General features: G+C 39.6%; 1 protein-coding gene across 1 annotated transcript; it reads right to left on the bottom strand.

Annotated features, from left to right (window-relative positions):
• Positions 1–38: 38 nt before the first annotated feature.
• Positions 39–16149, bottom strand: DNAJA2 (DnaJ heat shock protein family (Hsp40) member A2). The gene is made up of 9 exons (XM_074968666.1): positions 15931–16149; positions 13028–13087; positions 11678–11901; positions 9018–9098; positions 8521–8654; positions 5297–5493; positions 1804–1948; positions 1337–1464; positions 39–779 (listed from the first exon to the last, which is right to left on the bottom strand). The coding sequence occupies exons 1-9, from the start codon at positions 16006–16008 to the stop codon at positions 591–593; spliced, it is 1236 nt and encodes a 411-aa protein (XP_074824767.1). The 5' UTR covers positions 16009–16149; the 3' UTR covers positions 39–590.
• Between the last annotated feature and the right edge of the window lie 4640 nt (positions 16150–20789).

The following is a 20789-nucleotide window of genomic DNA, read 5'->3' as shown; positions in this document are numbered from 1 at the left end:
AAAGGAGTATATTATACACCAACTGCTTTTATTTACTTTCAGAAACCTCACAAGATGGTAAACTTTTACAACCACTTCTAATTTAGTCTTCTGTTGTTCCCAGTCAGCTCTAAACCCATTATGTGTGAAGCCCATTTATTTACCATGCATCTAAAATGATAGATACAGGCTATGAAATTCTTTATTCTATTGCAGCTTACGCAGGTGCAGCCAAATACCAAGCCTCAGGACAAGTTGTACACAAACTTTACAATGCAGAATTTGAATTTAAAATATGAAACTTAAAATCTACACAACTGGTAAAAATCAAGCACAGATACGAGGACAAACTTAAAACCCATGTGAAAAGGAGTCTCGTCTTCCTTTCAAGTGCTTTATTCTGCTACAGAACAGTCAAAATGAAGATGTAAGCTTTGTGGTTAGTTTAAATTATACACTCTGTAGATACTATAGACCAATTTAAAGGTTACACATACAGCAATAGATGTCCCTCGGTTCATCTGGATTGCTTATACAATCCAGCTGGATTGCTGAAAACAAGTCAGGCAAAACTTGAAAGAAAATCCTTGTGCAACATTTTAGACAAATGTTTACTGATGGGCACACTGTACCCCAGGTCCATGATGAGTGCTTTCTTCATCAGAACTATCATTGTAGGCTTCACGTCTCTGACCACCACCTGATCCACGAGTGTTATCAAATTCCTGAAGATCTACCTCTTCTGTATCACTAATTATAGTGGGAACTTCTGGTCTAGATGGCAGAAGATCTTCAAGTTCCTGCCAATAAAAGGAGTATAGTTAGTGGTGTATCAGAAAGCATAGGTGTCAATATTTGGCACACATCGCTCCTGTGGGGGCATTCATGTTAGGTTAAGAATGTCTTACATAGTTATCATAAATGGATTAGCAATCTTAAAATTCAGCAGGTGTTTGCACCACTTTGCATTGGTTAAAATCAGTCCTTTTAACTAGTACAACTTTCTCATATAGACAAAGCCGTAAGCAGCAAGAACTGATGGGTCAGAAATCAAAACAGCAGCCACTTTCTTTCATTTGTCCTAGTAATAGCTACTATATCAAGAGAGCAGTTTTCAAGTGCTTTTATATTACACCTGCATCCCAGAACACCAACCCTCCTGTGGTTTTTCCATGTAAACTAACCAACTTCAATGGGAAGTTTTAAAATCACTTGTGCATTGTAAACTACATTGAACAATTTGGCTGTACTCAAATCCAAATATAACTACTCTAAAGAAAGTGCGTGGGGCACAATACAATGAGCCCTTAAGACATCTCAAAAAACACATTTTTGATCAAACTGAAGCAATACTTACTGAGAGCTTTTCTAGGCTAATCCAGTTATTTTCAGGAAACTGTACATCAAACTTTATGTAAAGATCTCCTTTTTCAAAGGGATTCCGATATTGTGGCATTCCTTCACCTCGAACTACACGAACACAACCTATAATTAATGACAGAAAAAGATCAATCAGTTTAACGGAAACCTGTACTGTACCAGCTTTCCGTCTGACAAAGTAATATCTCTGCATTTCTATGACAATGGCTACAAGTTGCAAGAGCATGAGAGGTTTCAGAGTAACAGCCGTGTTAGTCTGTATTCGCAAAAAGAAAAGGAGTACTTGTGGCACCTTAGAGACTAACCAATTTATTTGAGCATAAGCTTTCGTGAGCTACAGCTCACTTCATCGGATGCAAGTGAGAATAATTTGATGGTACAACATTTCAAATAGTACAACCACACATGTATCTAGATAAATTCTTATATCAAATCAAGGTTTACCTGGTTCAATTACTTTTCCAGGAGGATATTTCACCACAATCTGACGTCCATCCAGGTGTTTGAATGTGAACTGAAATCCACACAGTGCTTCAACAAGTCCTATCTTGTGTGTCATATGCAAGTCATTTCCTTCCCTCTGGAACACCTAAGAATGAGACATTAATCATCATCTTTATTCTAATACTTATTACTGTCAGATCTTTAATATAATCCTGAAGTAATAAAATCCATATACTATAAAATTGCTACTTTCGAAAGTTAGCATTCATGTAAAGATCAAACTAAAGATCTACACCAGTTCTAGCTTTCCACAATTAAGCAGGTCCTAAGAGTTGCATGTTGTGCAATATGCAATAGTATATAGATGTTAATTTCTGTGACTCCGGTTCCATATTCATTAGAAACCAATTAGAGCTGTAAAATACTCTTATGACTGTACAACAGACTGAGTCTTTCCCTGACCCAAAGATCTTCTAATCTAAAGACAAATGACAACACAATGGAGATCCAGTAACAAAATTATATATTTAAAGACTATTTCACTTAGCATCAAAATGTTCCTGTAAAAGCTAGCTGTTGAGCTATTTTCAGATTTTAAAAAGGGAGGGAGGGGCAAAAAGACAGAGTGTTGTTCAAAGTCCTCAGGACTAAGCCCAAACCAGTTGTGGATAGTTGCTTTAACTCATCTATATATTCAAGCAAGATCACAGCTGCTTTAAATTTTCTGTAATGAGGCTTTTACAGAGGTGTGAAGTGAATGAAGGATTGTTAGCCCATTGGCATGAATCCAAAATGGTTGCTTCTTTTTCCCTTCACGCCTCTATTAGAGATACCTGAAGTTGTTCACTGCTTGCTTGCTCACAACATACAGATATTTAGTGTAACAGCATATAAAACTTGGTTCATGACTTCATCCTCAAAGTTATCCTTTCTTGCACAGCAAGAAAAGACATGCTGGAAAGTTTTTCTCCAGCACTAATGTCTGTCCTTGAAAATAAAATATGGCAACAGTTTTATGCTGACATGTGTGAGAAGACAGCAGAGTTTCTTCCCAAGAGCAAGTAATTTTTGGAACCAGGAGATATATTTTAGTCTCAGCTGGCATATCAACCATGACAATAATTTTAGTAGTTTCATTCTACCTGCAGACTCAAAACACATTCAGGTAAAAGTCATTTTCTCAGCTTCTAAACCCAAATTTAAGAACCTGCCAATATCTTAGTTTCTCCCATCTTGGAAGAAGTCAAGTGATTGAGAAGCATTTTTCAGTACCACAGTTGAGCTATTCAGGCCTCAAGCTCCAAATGCAGTTTAGCTACAATGATTTTATTTAGAGTCAAGTGGCAACAGGAGACCTGTATTCACCTTTCCTCAAGCTTTTCAGTACATTTAAACTATGGTACCAAAATGATTTAATGCTTTAGTGAGCATTTCTCAAACTAGGGCCCATGGGCCCTGCTGATCAACTCCCCCTTCTCCCTCCCAGTGCCTCCTGCATGCCGAGGGAACAGCTGTTCAGCGGTGTGCAGGAGGCACTAGGAGGGAGGGAGAGGAGCAGGTGCAATCATGTCTGGGGCTGCGGCCCTGTTGATCAATTCCTTCCCCTCTCCCCAATGCCTCCTGCACGCTGTGGAACAGCTGTTCCCCGACATGCAGGAGGTGCTGGGAAGGATGGGGACTCGCTCAGGGGATGGGATGGAATCATGTCCGGGGCCAAGGGTCCTACTGACCAACTCTTGCCCCTCCCTCCCCGTGCCAGGAAACGGCTGTTCAGCAGCATGCAGCAGGCGCTGGGAGGGAGGGGGAGAAACAGGGACAGGGCACGCTGGGCGGGAGGGCAGAAAGAGGTGGGGAAGAGGTGGGGCAGGGGCGGAGAGGGAACACGGCGCCTGGGGGTGTGTGAAAAATTTGAATCAAAATGGAGGTCCTTGGGTTGCTAAAAAGTTTGAGAACCACTGCTTTAGGTTCCTCTCAAGCTCATATAAACAAATACCTTACAAGATCACCATTTCACCACCATACTAACAATTATGCTAACAATCTTTTGTCCATATATTCTTAAGCTGCAACATGCTTATTAAAAAGCAACTGAGGACTGACCTACAGAGTTACCAGTAAACATGGTCATAGCAAAAAGGAGAAAGCCACAGTATGTTTTACTGTCCAAGACAATATAGCAGCAGACATAGCTAGATCAAAAGACCAAGACTGAGAAGGCCTCTGCTTCAAATCCTGGAATTTCTGACCTGTCATCAGTGCTGGCAGTACCTGACACTTGAAGTCACATTGTTTATCCTAGTAGCCTTCCTTTCCCTTCACCCAACCACAGCCAAGAAGTTGGGAGGAGCACAAAGTTGCAACTGAACACACAGGGAAACCAGACAGACAGCTGTAGGAGAGGCTGGGTCAAGTGCTTTGGTGTTGGAGTGCTACTCCAGCATGAATCATTTAAAGATTTTTCAGATACATGTATTACTTCAGTTTTTAATTCAAAGCTTTCCTGATGGACGACTAGAATTTGATCACTGAAATATGTATGAACTTAAATTCACAATACCGCACTGTGTTTATGGAACACCAGAAAAGGAACAGCTTGCGCCACACAATTTCACATAATAGTTTTATATGCTGTTTTCACAATACTGAACCATCACTTATGTTTCTTCATCTAATACTCTGAACTTTGCCAAAAATAGTTACCACATTAAAGAGTGGAAAAATTCTCCTGGACTTTACTATATACTGCAACTTTCCTTAATTAACATGTTCCAGTAATTTAGCATCGTGTACTGTGTCAGAATCAGTTTTATAGTACCTAGTTCAAATGTATGAAAACCAATATTCTCCAAGGTACATACTGTGTAGAAATATGCCAAGACAGAATAAAAATGCAACTAGCCAAATGCAGGTCTACAGTTTGGGTAGAAAAGAGGAGGGGTCCTATGATGAGTGCAATATCAGCATGACCATATTACTTATCTGGGTTAATATTTCCAAACCCATTTGTCACACTTCCTAGGTTAACAGAAGCAGACAGCACAGTTTACAGCAAGTGAAGATTGAGGGAGATTCCCCATTTTCATCTGATAGCCTTTGGAAAACAAAAAAACAAAAAACCCAAAACCCCCCAAAAAACCAGCTGGCTTTATACTCAGCTTTACTTACTGCATGACAGGGTTGAAGCAGGTGCACAACAAGGACAGGACATTCATAGTGGTAAGTCTGCCAAGGGTAACCCTGCTTCAGTTAGGAGAGTAACTTTTTATGACCATATTGAGACAGTGGGATGCTTGGTGTGCTCCTCTGCATGTCTACAGACAGAACCTTCTAGCTCAGAATTATAGCAGTTACCACTAGGAACAAGCCATGTATGCGTAAGTTCAGTTTCTCTCCCTCAGTTGTTCGTTTAAAGTAATCTAGGAAAGTGTATAACAGTTAAATATTTCTAAGGAAAACCCACCAACTTTACTTCACCTATCAAGTCACAAGTTACCTCATTCTCCTTTTCTTGGAGCAGGAGGACAATATCTCCCGGTTCCACTCCTGGGGCCTGATCTGCTTCTCCAGTAAATGTAATCCTCTGCCCATGTTTCATGCCTTTATCTACATGGACTTCAAGAATCTTTACTTCTTTGATCACCTTCTTCCCTTCGCATTTTTTACAACGGTCTTTTTCATTAATAACTTCACCTAGAGAAAGAAGGATTGAAAAAATCTAGGAATGTTTTTCTTCCTTATTTGAGGATACAGTACCACTTATTTTACCATACACTGGGAATGTGTCCAAGAGAACCAATCTCAAATCACTTTGGAAATTTTTTTCGTTTAGTGTTATTAGTGTGTCCCACACGGGGAAAGCTAATAATTTAATGCTATCCTAATGAGAAGAAAGAGACCCAAAAGGCACTGAGAGGCATGAGATTATCTGCCATCCCACAAAATTATTTTGAAGAGTTAGAACTCAGATCGTAAGCCTGATGGAACAGGAACCATGACTTCCAATTCCAAACAGCATGAGCATTTAAAGAAAAAGCTTATTTTGCCTAGCAGGTTATCGGTGGCTTTTATTGCTCTTCATGAATAAAAACGGCCCCCTCCACTCCTAAACAAAAAGTTACAAGGAGTCAGGTTCTTCCTTTCCTCATTTTGCTTGGGGAACCTATGAAAAATCTTTGAGAAACCTGAATGGTAATGGGACATAACTGAAACTAAGGTTCAGTTCTCCTTTCTGGGGTGTGGAGGCTGAGTTTCAGACCATGGGGAAAGGCTCTGGCAGGAGAAAACTACACTGCTAAAAATAGCAGCATAAAAGTGGGAGGCACTGCTTGGGTGTGTAGAGAGCAGTGTAGGGTATTTACCTCTGGCAGTTCAGGTATGTAGGGCACTCTACTCACCTAAGCTGTCTCTCACCATCTACACTACTATTTATACCTGTACAGATGGTGAGAGACATCATTGTAAGTGTACACATAACCGGGGGGTGGGGGTGAGGGTGGGAACACGAGGGAGAGGAGAGAGAAAAAGCAGCAGGTCAAGTTATAGCTTAGCGTGACACCACCATTCAGGTTCTCCTGCAAAGAGGACCTGACATTCTTGGTGTATATGTTGACTCTTAAAGCATTTTTTACACCTTGACAATCAGTAAAGAACAAACAATTGTGCCTTGCCTTTCACCTTTAACAGGAGAATTGCCTTCTAGAAGACTGCAGGGTGGTTATCCAAACAATATCCAATACTTCTTAAGAGCTTTTTTGTTTTCTAGTTTATTTGGATATACTTTTAAAGGACAGATATTTAATACGGAACTGCCTTCATTATAGTAGACCAGAATAACCAGAATGTATTGGCAAAATATCCTGTACAATCCCATCACTTCAGTTGCCGGTACAGTGCCTATTGCTTCTTCCATTTAAGTACTGCAAGCAGAAGCAATTGTTATGTTCAGATATTTAGCTACTCAGAAATTAAAGCCATACTCCTATGTGAAACAAGTGTACAGAACATTAGGATGCAGCAGATGTGTCCAGTCCTACTGGAACTATGCATTTACATTAAATCAGGCAAAGTGACAAAGTAGCTAAAAACAGGAAACCACACTGTTTTTCAATTCTTTGGTAAAAAGTTTGACTGGTTATAGAATAAAAACAGACCGCCAAAAGCTAAATTTTTATTGCAGTTCAGCATTTTCAGCTATTACGTCATAAGTAATACAAGCACAAGATTTCAGACAAATTAGTGGTGTTTCATAAATTAAGAAAGATCCAGGAAATATATGCAAGGCGGAGGATGTTTAATTCACTACCACATATATGCCCAAATCAGCAAAAGTAATATAGAATATAACACTACTATTTCCATCTTTCAGAAAGTTGTATGTGGATTTTAACTTTATTTCTCTTTCAGAAACAAACTGATAATATTTTGGATCGCTGAGAAGAGTGGATACAAAAATAATTGATTTTTGTATCCACTCTTCTCAGCGATCCAAAATATTATCAATTTATTTCTCTTTCAGAAACAAATGTTCAAATCCACATACAACTTTCTGAAAGATGGAAATAGTAGTGTTATATTCTATATATTTTTATATATATAAAATAATTGATTTTTGTATCCACTCTTCTCAGCGATCCAAAATATTATCAATAATTTTTGTAGCCAAAGAACTTTAAATTAAATACAGGTTTATTTTTAAAAATCTATTTAAAACTAAATTTGAGATGACATGTAAGTTTAGGCCTAAATTTACTATAATCATTTAAATAATTTAAAATAAAAAATATCAAGCAGTATGTTTGGTGCCTAGTTTGAAGGAAAGCTTGTTTTCCTCTTCCAAACTACGAATAAAACTAGGTGAAAGAGGATGAGATCTACTAGTTCTAAAATTTTGAAGGACATGACCCCAGAAACAAATCGATTCAATTATTAACTACAGATAATACTTCCTTTGTTTAATAATTTTAAATGCAAAACTGCTTCCATTAACTTTTTTGTTCTATTTCCAGCACACTGAAGGTAGTTTTATTTAATAAAGCCATTTAGTGCATTTAATTGAATTCAAATTTCCATCCAGAGATGGACAAAAGATACAAGTAAAAAATTAGTCTAGTAAATAAGAAATGGATCATTCACTATTTTCTAACATCATAAAAATTACAAATTTGAATGCAAGTTTCCTAATTGCTTCAGTGTATAGATATAGTGCATCCCCTGGTTAACAAGAAGCAGCACCCAATTTAATGGGAAGGCTATATATAGTTGCCAATCAACATATTTCAATGGTTACAAATAAATGACAATCACCTTCTCTTTTGGAAAATAACTCAAATGAACAAATGCAAAACATTGCTCTAAAATGCTTTGATTTAAATCAATCTATCCTGATGCTAAGTTAAATTTATCCCATAAAAGTAAATGTTTTTTTACAGTGCTAGTACTAGACAGCAAGACACTGGGGCAAGCATGTCCAAATATTTCTAAGCAGTAGCACTTGCTAGTCAGGTTCCAATCCTCCCCTAAGCAGACTACAAATTTTGCCAAATTGTGTTCCTGTTCTGATACATGAAGAAATATCCTTGACAGACTAAAATTAAACTTCACTAATTACAAACAAAATCTAATTCAGAAATTCTCCAGATGAGATATGACAATTTACTATTGAACCTAGATTCGAACCACATTAAACATTTTTAAAAGCACAGGAAACATTTGGCCTACCTTCTCCATTGCAATCAGAGCACACAGACTGCATCTGCTGAACCATCCCAGGAGCCAGCTGTCTGATCATGATACGTACACCTCTACCTCGGCAAGCACTACACTTCTGAACAGCTCCAGACTTCCCACCCTGACTAAATTGGAAAGTGCCAGTTAGATTATAATTGAAGTTATTTTGAGAATATATGGAAAATAAATACCAACCTTCCGTTTTACACCCCCAATTGCACTGATGCAGTGTCAGTTGCAATTAGGCTAATCTATCACTGAGATACGGAGGACAGCTCTTCAAGATTTCACAAAGAGCGCCATTAATTGCATCATAGGTTAGATTTTGGTATCTTCATGCTTCAATACTTGAACCGGTTCCTAGCTTACATGTGACGAACTACTACACTTCATGCTATATACCAATTTGAATTAATAGTTTAACACATTTAAGAGTAAAAGTAGCCAAGAAGTTCTAGCACTGTTAATGAAAAATATAAAAAACTTACCCATTACATGAACTACAAAGGACATTCTTGCTAAGCTGTAGTTTAGTTGTCTTTCCATTATATAGATCTTCTAAAGACACTCTAGAAAATAAAGTAAATTCTCCAGTATTAGCATTCCAATAATCACTTTGGGAAAAAGTCATTTTAATAGTCTAGTTTAGGTACAAGCTATTGTCTAAGACAATTTAGGGTAAAACTAAAAATCACAGCAACTTTCAGCCTTGTCTACAAATACTTCTGAAAAAAACAACAACCCAGACATATGTAAAAGAGACAAACAGGAAGTTTTTGAGCAAGTAAAATTCTGTACACCAACACTGTAACAAAGGCTACATTAAGATAAGCAGTTATTAAAAACACAGAACCCAATCTTTTAGAATTTTAAGTCAGACTTTGCAGAACAGTTTCATGTCTGGTGAAATCCCATTAGAAACTATGCAACTGTAAATGTACATACTTCAAGGAAAAGCTTTAGATTAGTCAGAAGCCAGAGCTGAGGTTAGCTGTCTAGTAAAAGCCAACAGGAAACAAATTAGCCTAGTCGTCTGAAGAATTAAGAAGGGTTTAAAGGAGATCTAAAACAAGTCTCTCAGATGGGTTAACACAAGGAAGACAATTCCTAGCAGTTCTGGATAATAGTTATAGTTTAATATTTTCCTTAAGAATTCACACTAGGAGTTTAATTTTATCTTATTCATTTTCATTGGAAAAGTGTTTTTGTTGATATATTGTTGGTATGTTTCCATGACCACTTTAGCAGTCAGATTTGCTAACATTGAACTACAAGGTATCTAATGCACTAGAAAAAAAACTAAAACCATTTGGTTCTTACCAGTATAGTTAAGCTACTTAAAAGTAGTTGTCTAACAACATTAGTTCAGAATTTTGCATATTTCCAGAGACTTCAGAAATCATTCAATAATAAATGCAACTCAGTTTATTTTGAACTGCAAAACATTGCTTCTGGTGTCAGGGTTTAGAAAGAAACAACTAAAAAGAGTTATGAGAATACAAGAGCTAATTTATAGTTTGCTTGTACAGTACTAGTTGCTAGACAAAGTAGCTGGCATGCAAAAATAGATATTACACTAAGCACTTAATGCGAGGAGTGGCGTAGCCCACAGAATAGCAGAGGTGAGGGTCAGAAAGAAGCGGGTCAGCCTGCAAAAAACAGCAGTGAAAATAAGGTGTAGGCTTATGAAGATGAACAGGGATTCTAAAAATCCATTTGCCATGGAAAAAAACCACAGAATTTGCTTTTTTACAGGGAATCTTTAGTTTTTATATTTTGTAAAAAATAAAAAACACATTAACTATTAACTAAATTTTACTGAAATTCCAGTGTCACTTATTCCAGTGGTGCCCAACTTTTTACACAGGAGAGCCACATAAATTTAAGCACAACTTTATGTGCACCAAACAGATTCTACACATTTAATAACATTTCAGCGGACAGTGGGAACTTTATATTTTGTGCATTTGAACAAAATTCTGAAAATATAGAATACAGAGATATTTGGTATATGTAAGAAATACAAATTGCAATTCTATAAATTTTGTTTTATTATAGTGATTGAAGGCACTCAGACTTCAAACTGATTTAAATATTGTAAATATATATCAATAAAACTCTGTGTTCAAATGATATATATATTGGATAGGGAAACTAAAGTTCAGCATTTCATTTTAATCACGGAAAAACATGGATTTTTATGTTTTTTTTATATCGGAGAATTGTTTTTTTTTAATCATGGAAGAAGACAAGGATACCTGAAGATGAGTAGCTGCAACTGATTTGCTGGCAGTAATTTCTGCTCTGCATAATTAATGGAAAATCATAAGGTATTTGCACTTGTTTTCACACTGGTCCCAGGATAAGAGTATAAATACCTAAAAAAGTAACCCCATAACACACTCGGTCGCTCTACTTCCCCAAAAGATTCAACTAGTGAATACTAAGTTGTTTAATGCATTCTGAAGGTCAGAACATATGACTAGTTATGTTAAGAATATAACTAGGGAAAATAATTCTTACCAACCAGTTATTAACAAGCTAATGAATGGGGCTGCAGAATTTCTAATCAACAGAGGATCCCAACAAAACATATAGGCTGTAGGCTCCCAATGAAATGAAAGACAGTCATTTTCAATTCTAAGGGAACTAATTCTCCATGGACCAAACTTCTAGGTCCAAATAAAACACTCAGGTTAGACAGTGAATACGTATCACCAGGTTACTCGGAGGCTGGAAGGCTAACATGTCCCACTGAACAACTTCAGGCATATTTATGATCAAATAATTTAGACAGTCATTTGTGCAAATCAGTCAAGAATGGGCAAGATTTAAATGTTTATAAAAAGAAGCAGAGTTTATATACTGACTATTAAGATATGGACCGTAAGACTTGAAGTTTCAACCACATGTATTATTCTTTTAAAACACTACTAAGAAAGGCAAACTTTTAATGCAAGAAGATCCGTTTCTTTTAACTTTTGCTGAAATCTAGAAGTAATGCTTTCAATGAATTTGAGTTGGAAACAGTAGACCTTTTGAATGAACTGAGGCCCACTAGAGCATCAATGATTATCAGACAAGGTTCACCTTCACCATATCTTTTCGGAAACTTAAGTGAGAAGAATCATAGTATCAAGATACTCACTTAAGTGGATGCATCATATCTTCTCCTCTTCTTCTACCATTGCGACTTCTACTCTGACTACCCATGAAACTGAACAATCCACCACCAAAAATGTGGGAGAAAATATCGTCCATTCCACCACTTCCACCGCTACCTTCTCGAAGACCCTGTTCTCCATATCGATCATATAACTCGCGTTTCTCAGGATTTGACAGAACTTCATAGGCAAAGCTTATTTCTTTGAACTGAAAAAGAAGTCAGGAAAAAAAGCCTGTAAGTTACTTTTACATATATAAAAACAGATTTACTTGGCAGACAGTCACAAAGGAAATGCTAGCATCTGATTTGTAGCCCCACTTTATCCTTTTATGCACGAGGGAGTGTACAACCCTAAATACTCTTCCACTTCAGAACATTCTATTGCAGTCTATATTTTGACCTTTAGAACAGGTAGATTTGGCTGTGCTTGTATGCATCCAACCCTTTTCTTCTGTTTTACCATGAAGGATAAATGTATCATCCTCTTTACATCTCTCTATTGATTTCTCCTTCACTGCCCAAGTACAAACTTCTTATCTTTACCTCCAAGGCCTTGTCAAGACTGGGATTTAAGTATGTGTGGTTACCACATTAGCGAAGTATTAATGTTACTCTTAAAGTTGTAATCTAGACAAAGTCTAAGGTCCTGTCTTCATGGACAAAATGGATGTTTTAATCATGTTAGCTTAACAACTGAAGAGTCCTCAACAGTTGTTAAAACAACAATAACCTGTTGTAGTCTACACAGTCAACTAACATGGCTCCAGATGTGGTAGTCTTCTTAAGTATTAAGAGGACTTTTCCGTCATGTTAACCCAACTCATTTGAGACATCACTGAAACATCTTTTTTCTCTCTCAAGACAGGTTACTTAACTAAGCCTTGCATGTCTAATCTATTTTATCTTGAAGGTGAGCCCTGTATTCATTGTTTGCATCTCTTTCAAATACCTCCACTTCCATCTCTTATGAGTGGAGAACACTTCCATGAAAGATCTGCAAAACTGCTGCCTTACTCTTCAGATCCCTCCTAAACATTCACCTCTCCCATGATGCCTCAAAGCACAGCCAGCTGACCCCAGTTAGGTAGGCGGTGAATTGAGGCTTTTGCTTACTATACAACAACTCATTTTATGTTACTTTGTCCTTGGCCACATTTGTCTCATCCACTTCAGAGACTGTTTCATAAACTAGATTATTATTTCTTTGGGTCACTGTTACTGTGTATATGAACAAGTCCTAATATCGCAGGGCCCTGAATCTCTTGTTTGGCGCCCCTAGATACAATGGCAATACAAATAAATACATTTCAAGATAAAAAAAAAAAATCTTACTTTGTCTCCTGCATTTGGATTCTTATCAGGATGGTATTCCTTGGCTAGCTTTCTGTATGCCTAATTGACAAAAAAATAAACACAAGTCATTAAGTCTGTGATGGATTCCAGGTTTCAAAATAAATCAAGTTGATTACCTGAACCTGTACTCTACAGAGAACGATACAAACATTTCCTGTAAGTGTACAACCAGCACCTACTTAAGTCACTAATCAGATAAAAATATTCCAAGGTCAGAATTTAGCCATAAAGCAAAAGTCCACTAGAATAAAACAAATAAAGAGAGTCCTCGGCAATAAAACAGAAAGTACCTGATGTTTTATTTTACTGACTCAGTATTAACTACCCATTTATGGATTTGGCACATTAATGCAGTGCATAGAGTAACTGAAGTACTACAAAACCTAGCATTTAACTGTTGATTTTCTGTATTCTGGTTTAGGTGTTACACTGAAACTGAACTCAACCAATTCTTTATACAGCATTCATTACTGACCTAAAACTGTAATTTCCAAATATGAATAAAGGGTGAAGATTACCATTAGCTGGAGGGTATGGATTTGCATACCCTAGTTATTAAACCATCACACTGGATGTAAATCCTGTCCTGATTTGTCATGCCCCTCAGAAGTCCATCAACAAAATGGCTGCCTCAGGTTCTCAACCCAACCAACCAACCCTCCCACATTGATAGTTTCTTCATTCTCTTCCCTACATACTTCTCCAGGAAGATTTAGCGCCACTTTGAATTAAGTATATGGACAGAAGTAGCGGACTCTAATCTTTTAACGCAATTGTTCTGAAAGAGTAGCACAAGCAAGTAAAGCAGGATCTCTAAAAAGTGGTTTTCAAACTGCTTCTTTCCTTTTGAACACTTCTGTCTGTACCTGAGCAACAATATTTTGCATACAGCTTAGTATAACCTACATTCCTACTACCACTTCAGCGTTATGGAGCTGAATTTAGTTGGGGAAGTTTTCACTACACTTGTCTCAAATCAGTTACAATAGTTACTTGTGATTTAGAGGCAAGAAACTTTACTAATATAAACAACGAGGAGTACTTGTGGCACCTTAGAGACTAACAAATTTATTTGGGCATAAGCTTTCGTGGGCTAAAACCCACTTCATCAGATGCATGGTGCGTAGAGACTGTCCAGTTTGGCCAATGTACATGGCAGAGGGGCATTGCTGGCACATGATGGCATATATCACATTGGTAGATGTGCAGGTGAACGAGCCCCTGATGGTGTGGCTGATAAGGTTAGGTCCTATGATGGTGTCCCTTGAATAGATATGCAGACAGAGTTGGCAACGGGGTTCTATTTTTAAATATAGAAATTTTTAAAAAGTTAACTGCTCAGAGAGTAGAGACCTAAACTTCTCAAGAACAAGAAAAAGCAGGGTGTTGAAAAGGATTTACACATGGTTTTTCCTTTCTATAGTATAGTATTACATAAAATCTCCACATCATTTTCAACTGACCTATTTTTCTAGAATGCTGCATTTGAACTATATTTGTATTATTTTCATTTAAACTAAAAGTTCTTCGGGTAGAGAACACATTTCCCTCTTTTGTGCAGGGATGACTAGAATGATACGTACTCCTGAGGGAATTCTGTGCCAAAAAAATTAAAATTCTGCACCTAAAAATTATGCATACAGTATTTTAAAATTCTGCAAAATTTATTTGTCAATAAATAAATGTGGCTTGAGCATGGCAGTGGGGAGCACAGGCCACTGGCTGTAATGAGGTGGAAAGATCACCCTGAAGACCCCCACCTCCCCCGGTACAAGGACTTGGCAGTGAGGCTGCACCTGACCCTGACACAGTGCAAGGGCTGGGCCAGAAACATTCTGGCATGTAACCTCATGTGCCTCCCCATGCCTCACCTCTGTCTGGAGGGGAACAATCCCCCCGCCCGCCAAACTTCCCTGTCATTTTCTGCAGGGAAGCACTGGAATTCTGCTGGGGGAAGGGCGCCGTGGGGCATTTTCTGCAGGCACGCAGTCACACAGAATCCCCCAAGAGTAGATACTGCTTTATAACTATAGACCCATCTTTTCACTGCATAATTATGAAATATTCTGCATTCATGCATGTAAAGAGGGGATATGAATGCTTACTGTAAAACTTAGCCAGCGTAACAAAACAGAGCCTTGATTATAACCCAAATATTCTAGAATACACTGCAAAAACCAACTGTAATGAAGATCACAATGCTCTAGGCTCTTTTGCTCAGCTTCTTTGTTTATTTTCCCTAGGTGCTTTCAGCCTGGCAAAGATCAGCTCTATAGGGATGGGACAGGAAGACCTGAACGGAGCCTGTGCCGTTGCTGAAGCAGGTCAGACACTGGTACTGGCTGGAACGTATTGCACTTCAGCGGGTTTTACAGCTGAAGCCTTTAATTGTGAGGGGATCGGCCAACAGAGCACCACGGAGATCCTACCTTACAGATGAATAGGAGACTGGGGGAGTCTCCCCCTGGTGCTCGGTTACCATTCTGGGCATCTCCCCGCACTGGGCACCAAGTGAGGGGACAAGAGCAGGCGGCTCTAGGGCAGGGAACCCTGGCGATCCCCTCAGGTACAGCGGGGATCCCAGAACTCCTGGCTAGGATCCCCTCCTCCCACCGACCACCTGCGCCCCAGCTCCTTCCTGCTGGATGCCTTGGCCTCCCTGCGGCCTAGTCGCCTCCCCAGCGCCGGCCTGGCGGGCAGGCCCAACCGGCTTCACCGCACGGCCTAGCCTAAAGGCCTGGACTCCAGCCGGCCTCCCGCCCAGTCTGATCCCGGCCAAGGCCCGTGCCTGCCCGGCCCGGGGCCTCCCCGCTTCATCGTGACCTCCCGGCTGCCCAATTGGGGCCTGCCCGGCCCGGAGCCTCCCCCGCCCGGCCCGGTACCTTCTTAAGCTCGTTGTCGGTGGCCCCAGGCGGCACGCCCAGGATGTCGTAGAGCTTGGTGTCGGCCACGTTCGCCATCGCGGAGGTACGGGGCAGCGCAGGCAGGACAGGCCGAGGGGCAGCGGAGCCGGCAGCGAGGACGAGACCGGGACCAGAATGAGAGAGGCCGCCACGACGTCACCCACGTACGGATCACGTCACCGCGCCGCGCGACGCCACCCTCCTCCTCCTCCTCCTCCTGCTGCTGCTGCAGAGCCCCGCCCCTGCCTGTTCCTCAGGCAGACGCCCCCTACCGGAGAGCCGCGCCTGCATCTCAAGGCCACGCCCCCTCCCGCCCCCGGCTTGGCTCGTGGGCCAGTGCTGTGTGGCGGAGCCGGGCAGGGGCCCGTTCCCCTGTCGGTGTCCAGCTGTGGGCGCGTCGGGGTGGCACAGACAGATGGGTCCCCCTAAAGACGAAACAGACTCCCCGCCCCTGAGTGCAGGCAGCCTTCGGCTGAGAGAAGGCATGGAGCAAAACCTGGAGGGGATTGTGCTCTTCTTACAGGTGTAGTGAGTAACGCTGTGCTACACCCAGAGTTACACTCAGGAGCGTCCATTACAAAGGGGCGGTTTTAGTTGTAGATGCGCCTCTCAAGCTTTTACCTTTCAGTATGAAATTTTCCGTGTTTGCTCAGCCCCTGTTTACTTCCTTCCACATTTCATAAGCGTTATTGGAGTTTCCCCTGAGATGTGTTGAGATTTACCTCTACCCCACGTAAGCTGGTTACCTCACAGTAAATAATCATCAGGGAAAATGCCGAGTCATGGAATAGAAGTTCCAGAAAACTTTCGGTGGTGTTAAAAATGAATCCAATATCACTTCTGTATTTTTTTAAATCTTCAGTATTATTTAAGTTGTGTTCCCTCATTCTGTGTCTTTGTCATGCAATTTAAAGGAAGGGGTCATACGTTAGGATTTTAGTAAGTTGAAAGCTATAGTTCCTGTGATATGTGTGAGTAAGTGGTAAACAATGCTTGCTATTTTAGAGAAGTTTCTGAGTTAGCTCATTCTGACACATGAAGCACCATTTAGAATGGGGTTTAACCATGAGATTTGAACCATATCTGAGCTTTTCCAGGGTAAAGAGGGTTTGGATAGGATGTTGATAGACATGCATTTTACAAAGGTGGGTCAGTCTGTGCTGCAAAGTTTGGGTCTAGATGTGGTCCAAATTTCTCCAAAATACAAGTAGTTCATCTGCATCACATTACATATTATAGGTGATTATATTGGATTATTATCATTTAGTGCAGTAGATTTCATTTTTTGCTGCTAGGATTGTATTTACTACTTCAGAAACATCTTCCTAATATCTTGGTAGTTATAATAACATTTGTTTTGGCACCTTATGCAAACATTAGGTATTATGGCAATGTTGCACTGGCCCACAGAGTAATCTCCAATGAGGCTTCAACCAGACAAGTCTCCCCCCCACCCCCCACCCCAAAAAAAGGGGGGAGGGGGAGAGGAATCCTGATAGCATTTAATGAAAGGCTTCTCTCTTTACATCTTGCATAAAGACCAGCTGCTCAGCCTTCTTCCCAGGTGAACCTCTTCAGAGGTGTTTGCCTCATTAGAGTGTTCTAGAATGCAGTGTAGGGGCTAGTAGCTCCAGGAAAGGGAGGCACTTGAGGCAGCTGTCTGTCTGCATATGTGCAGAGTAGCCTTGTAAAGAGGGGTGAAGAATTATCCAGCAGCCCTTCTCTTGCTCAAGTTTTGAGGGAGGGAGGGAGTTGGATAAAACCTTGAGTTCCCCCGTGTCCAAAGCCTGAGGTGAAGATGTTCCTACTGGTACCTCCCCTACTGCCTAAGGAGGAAATGTGAAGAGGCTAAGCCTTCAGAAGGGTATGTAGGAAAGGGAGAGCTGAAAAGCAGGATGTTTTGTGCAACATGGCCTTGAAGAGAGGACCATAGAGGTACTTTGAACTGATTTATTGCTCTGGGGTGTGGGTATTTGAATTGATTGGCTCCTGTGAGGGAAGTGGATTTGAACTGATTCAACTGTCTGTCCTGTTCTCCCTCCACACATTCACACAATAACCTGATAGGGATGTGCTGGAAGAAGCTTCATGCCTCCTCTCCCTAGTTTAGGAGGAGGGGGAGGGAATTTCTGGCCCTTCGGTAATGGATCCTGCTTGTAGACCTTAATGCTGTCATATCTGTTTATTATGGTGCTTTTCACATGAGCCAGCACCTTTTAAAGTGAGTCAAATGGTAGCTGATGGGGACAGGACAGCAAGTACAGAGAAGCCTGTCCCTGCACATTTGAAAGAGACATGCCTCTCCCTAGAGATATTTCCCCTTCCCCACCTGTATGCCCGCCCACCACACTGCAGACTATTTGAGGCATGTGTCTTCTTCCTTGGGAGGCCCTTGTTGCCTCCCTCCAGTGCTGCATTATGCTGTGCATAACCAAATGTCAAACTACCACATAATCCAACAGCAAATACATAGAGTAAGAAAATAACTTTGAGAGATGAAAGTGTTTTGAGCCTACTTTGAAATGGAGTAAAGAATCAACAGCGTGGATGAGCAAGGTTTTACCAAACTAAAATAAAATAAGCCAAAGGCCAAATATTAAGCAATAGCAAAGAAGGATTTCCTTCTGCTGGTATCCTTGCCAGTATCTGTCCATCAGGTATCTAGGTAAAATATAAGCCATGTGCTAAATGAAAATATACCATTTATATACCACAGGTATTGTTATCTTTTTGTTCTGGTTCTGTCTCTACCCATTCTTTGTGTCATCCATTCCATCTTCTCCTTCACCACCACCCCCAACAAATTGATAGTATACAAATATAATAATGCACTGAAAGGGAAATGCATTAAAACCATAGCAGCTGCTACATCAAGTTGCTGAGGAATTTCCTTACTATTACCTTTTAAAAAGAAATGATACAGTCTTTACCACTGCCAAAGAGGTTGTGTACAGCAGGACTTGGTTAAAATGAATGGTAGAATTCACATCTTTCAGCTGTTTCAGGCTGTCTGCAGACTTAGGTAGGCATTAGGTAGAAGCATTTTTTTTAATTAAAGCTGAGTTTCCAATTTCATAATGTGACTCCAGAAGCTGCTTATGACTTAATCTGACCCTGGCCTGTACCCAGATGCTCCTGTCCAGTTTTTACACTGAGCCCATTACAAGGTGGGACAGAACTTTGTGAGTTTAGAGAGTATGATGTGAAGGCTCAAATGCTGTAGACTTGATCAATAAGAATTACATTTGCAATTATATATGGCACCTCTGAGTCTCAGTGCCATGGTTTAAGGAGCTCCCTGTAGCCAGGGTTCACAACAGATAACACTTTGCAGGAGGCACCCAGTATCTTGAAGGATCCCTAAGTGGCAGCATGATAAGGGCCTGACAAATAAAGGTAAAAGACAATTTTTAAAAAATATTTAAAGTTTCAAATATGGATCCTGTTCCTTCAAACACTTATACATGTGCTGATCTTTTAAGCATGTGAGTAATCACACTGAAATCAGTTACTTAAAGTTAAGTGTGTATATAAGTGTTTGCTGGTGGGGACTATAATCCCAAATTTCAGTCAGAGAAAATGTAGCTAGAATTCTCATGGGAAGTAACCGTACAGGCAAGATTATAAAAGAGGTGACTCTATTTTGCATTCCTTGTAAACACCAAGGTCCCATTTGACTTGAGGTGATTTTGTTTGAAAAGACTTGAGGTTTCTTTTCTTTTCTTTTTTTTTAAATGTGCCAAGTGATTTGGCAAAAAATCTACTAGGATTAAGAATGGTTTTATGAAACCTTTTTTTTTTTTTTTTTTTTTTTTTTTTTTTTTTTTTTTTTAAGAATTGTTTGTATGAGAATAAGATTTATTTCCTTTTTCAAATTTTAAGCATTCCACTTTGGTATTGGAAACTGAGACATAACAGTATTTTGTTAGAGAATCAAAAAGTGAAACTGATCAGTCTTGTTCAGGGGTAGGCAACCTATGGCACGCAAGCTGATTTTCAGTGGCACTCACACTGCCCGGGTCCTGGCCACCGGTCCGGGGGGCTCTGCATTTTAATTTAATTTTAAATGAAGTTTCTTAAACATTTTTAAAACCTTATTTACTTTACATACAGCAATAGTTTAGTTATATATTATAGACTTATAGAAAGAGACCTTCTAAAAACATTAAAATGTATTACTGGCATGCAAAACCTTAAATTAGAGTGAATAAATGAAGACTCTGCACACCAGTTCTGAAAGGTTGCCGACCCCGGGTCTTGTTTCACTGTTAAAGAAATGCAAAGTTCATAAAGTAAATAGACTGCAAAAATTGTTGAAAAAATATTTTAAAAATATTTTAATTTTAATAGTCTACAATACTACTAGTAACACATAATAGTGCTCCTTCCTTCCTTTCCCTCCCTCAAAAATGAGAGCTGATGCAGTACCTTAAGGGCCTGATTGGTCTTTGCCCTGCCCCTTGTGTAAACGTTATACCAGTGCAAAGTGGGTGTAAAATGCTACCAAATTAGAATGTTAGCATTTTACAGCCACTTTTTAATCACTTTGCACTGGTGTAAATAATGGCACAAGGTGCATTTGGTTCTAAATCTTATACCTATCAATAAACCTCTCAATGGAAGAAAAAAGTTTATCTCCATTCCTGCAATGATATTACAAATACTAAGGCCATGTCTACTCTATGGGTGCTGTCGCACCATAGTGTAAATGCTTCCGACAGTAATAAAAGGGGTTTTTCCATCTCTGTAAGTAATCGCCTCCCTGAGTGGTGGTAGCTAGGTCAATGGAAGTTTTTTTCCATCAACCTAGCCACATCTACGCCAGCTGTTGGTCGACA

The sequence above is a fragment of the Natator depressus genome, chromosome 12 (genome assembly GCF_965152275.1).
Source record: "Natator depressus isolate rNatDep1 chromosome 12, rNatDep2.hap1, whole genome shotgun sequence".
In the NCBI taxonomy this organism is placed as follows: Eukaryota; Metazoa; Chordata; order Testudines; family Cheloniidae; genus Natator; species Natator depressus.
Note: the sequence above shows the minus strand (reverse complement) of the source record. Positions and strands in the feature narration are given on the sequence as shown.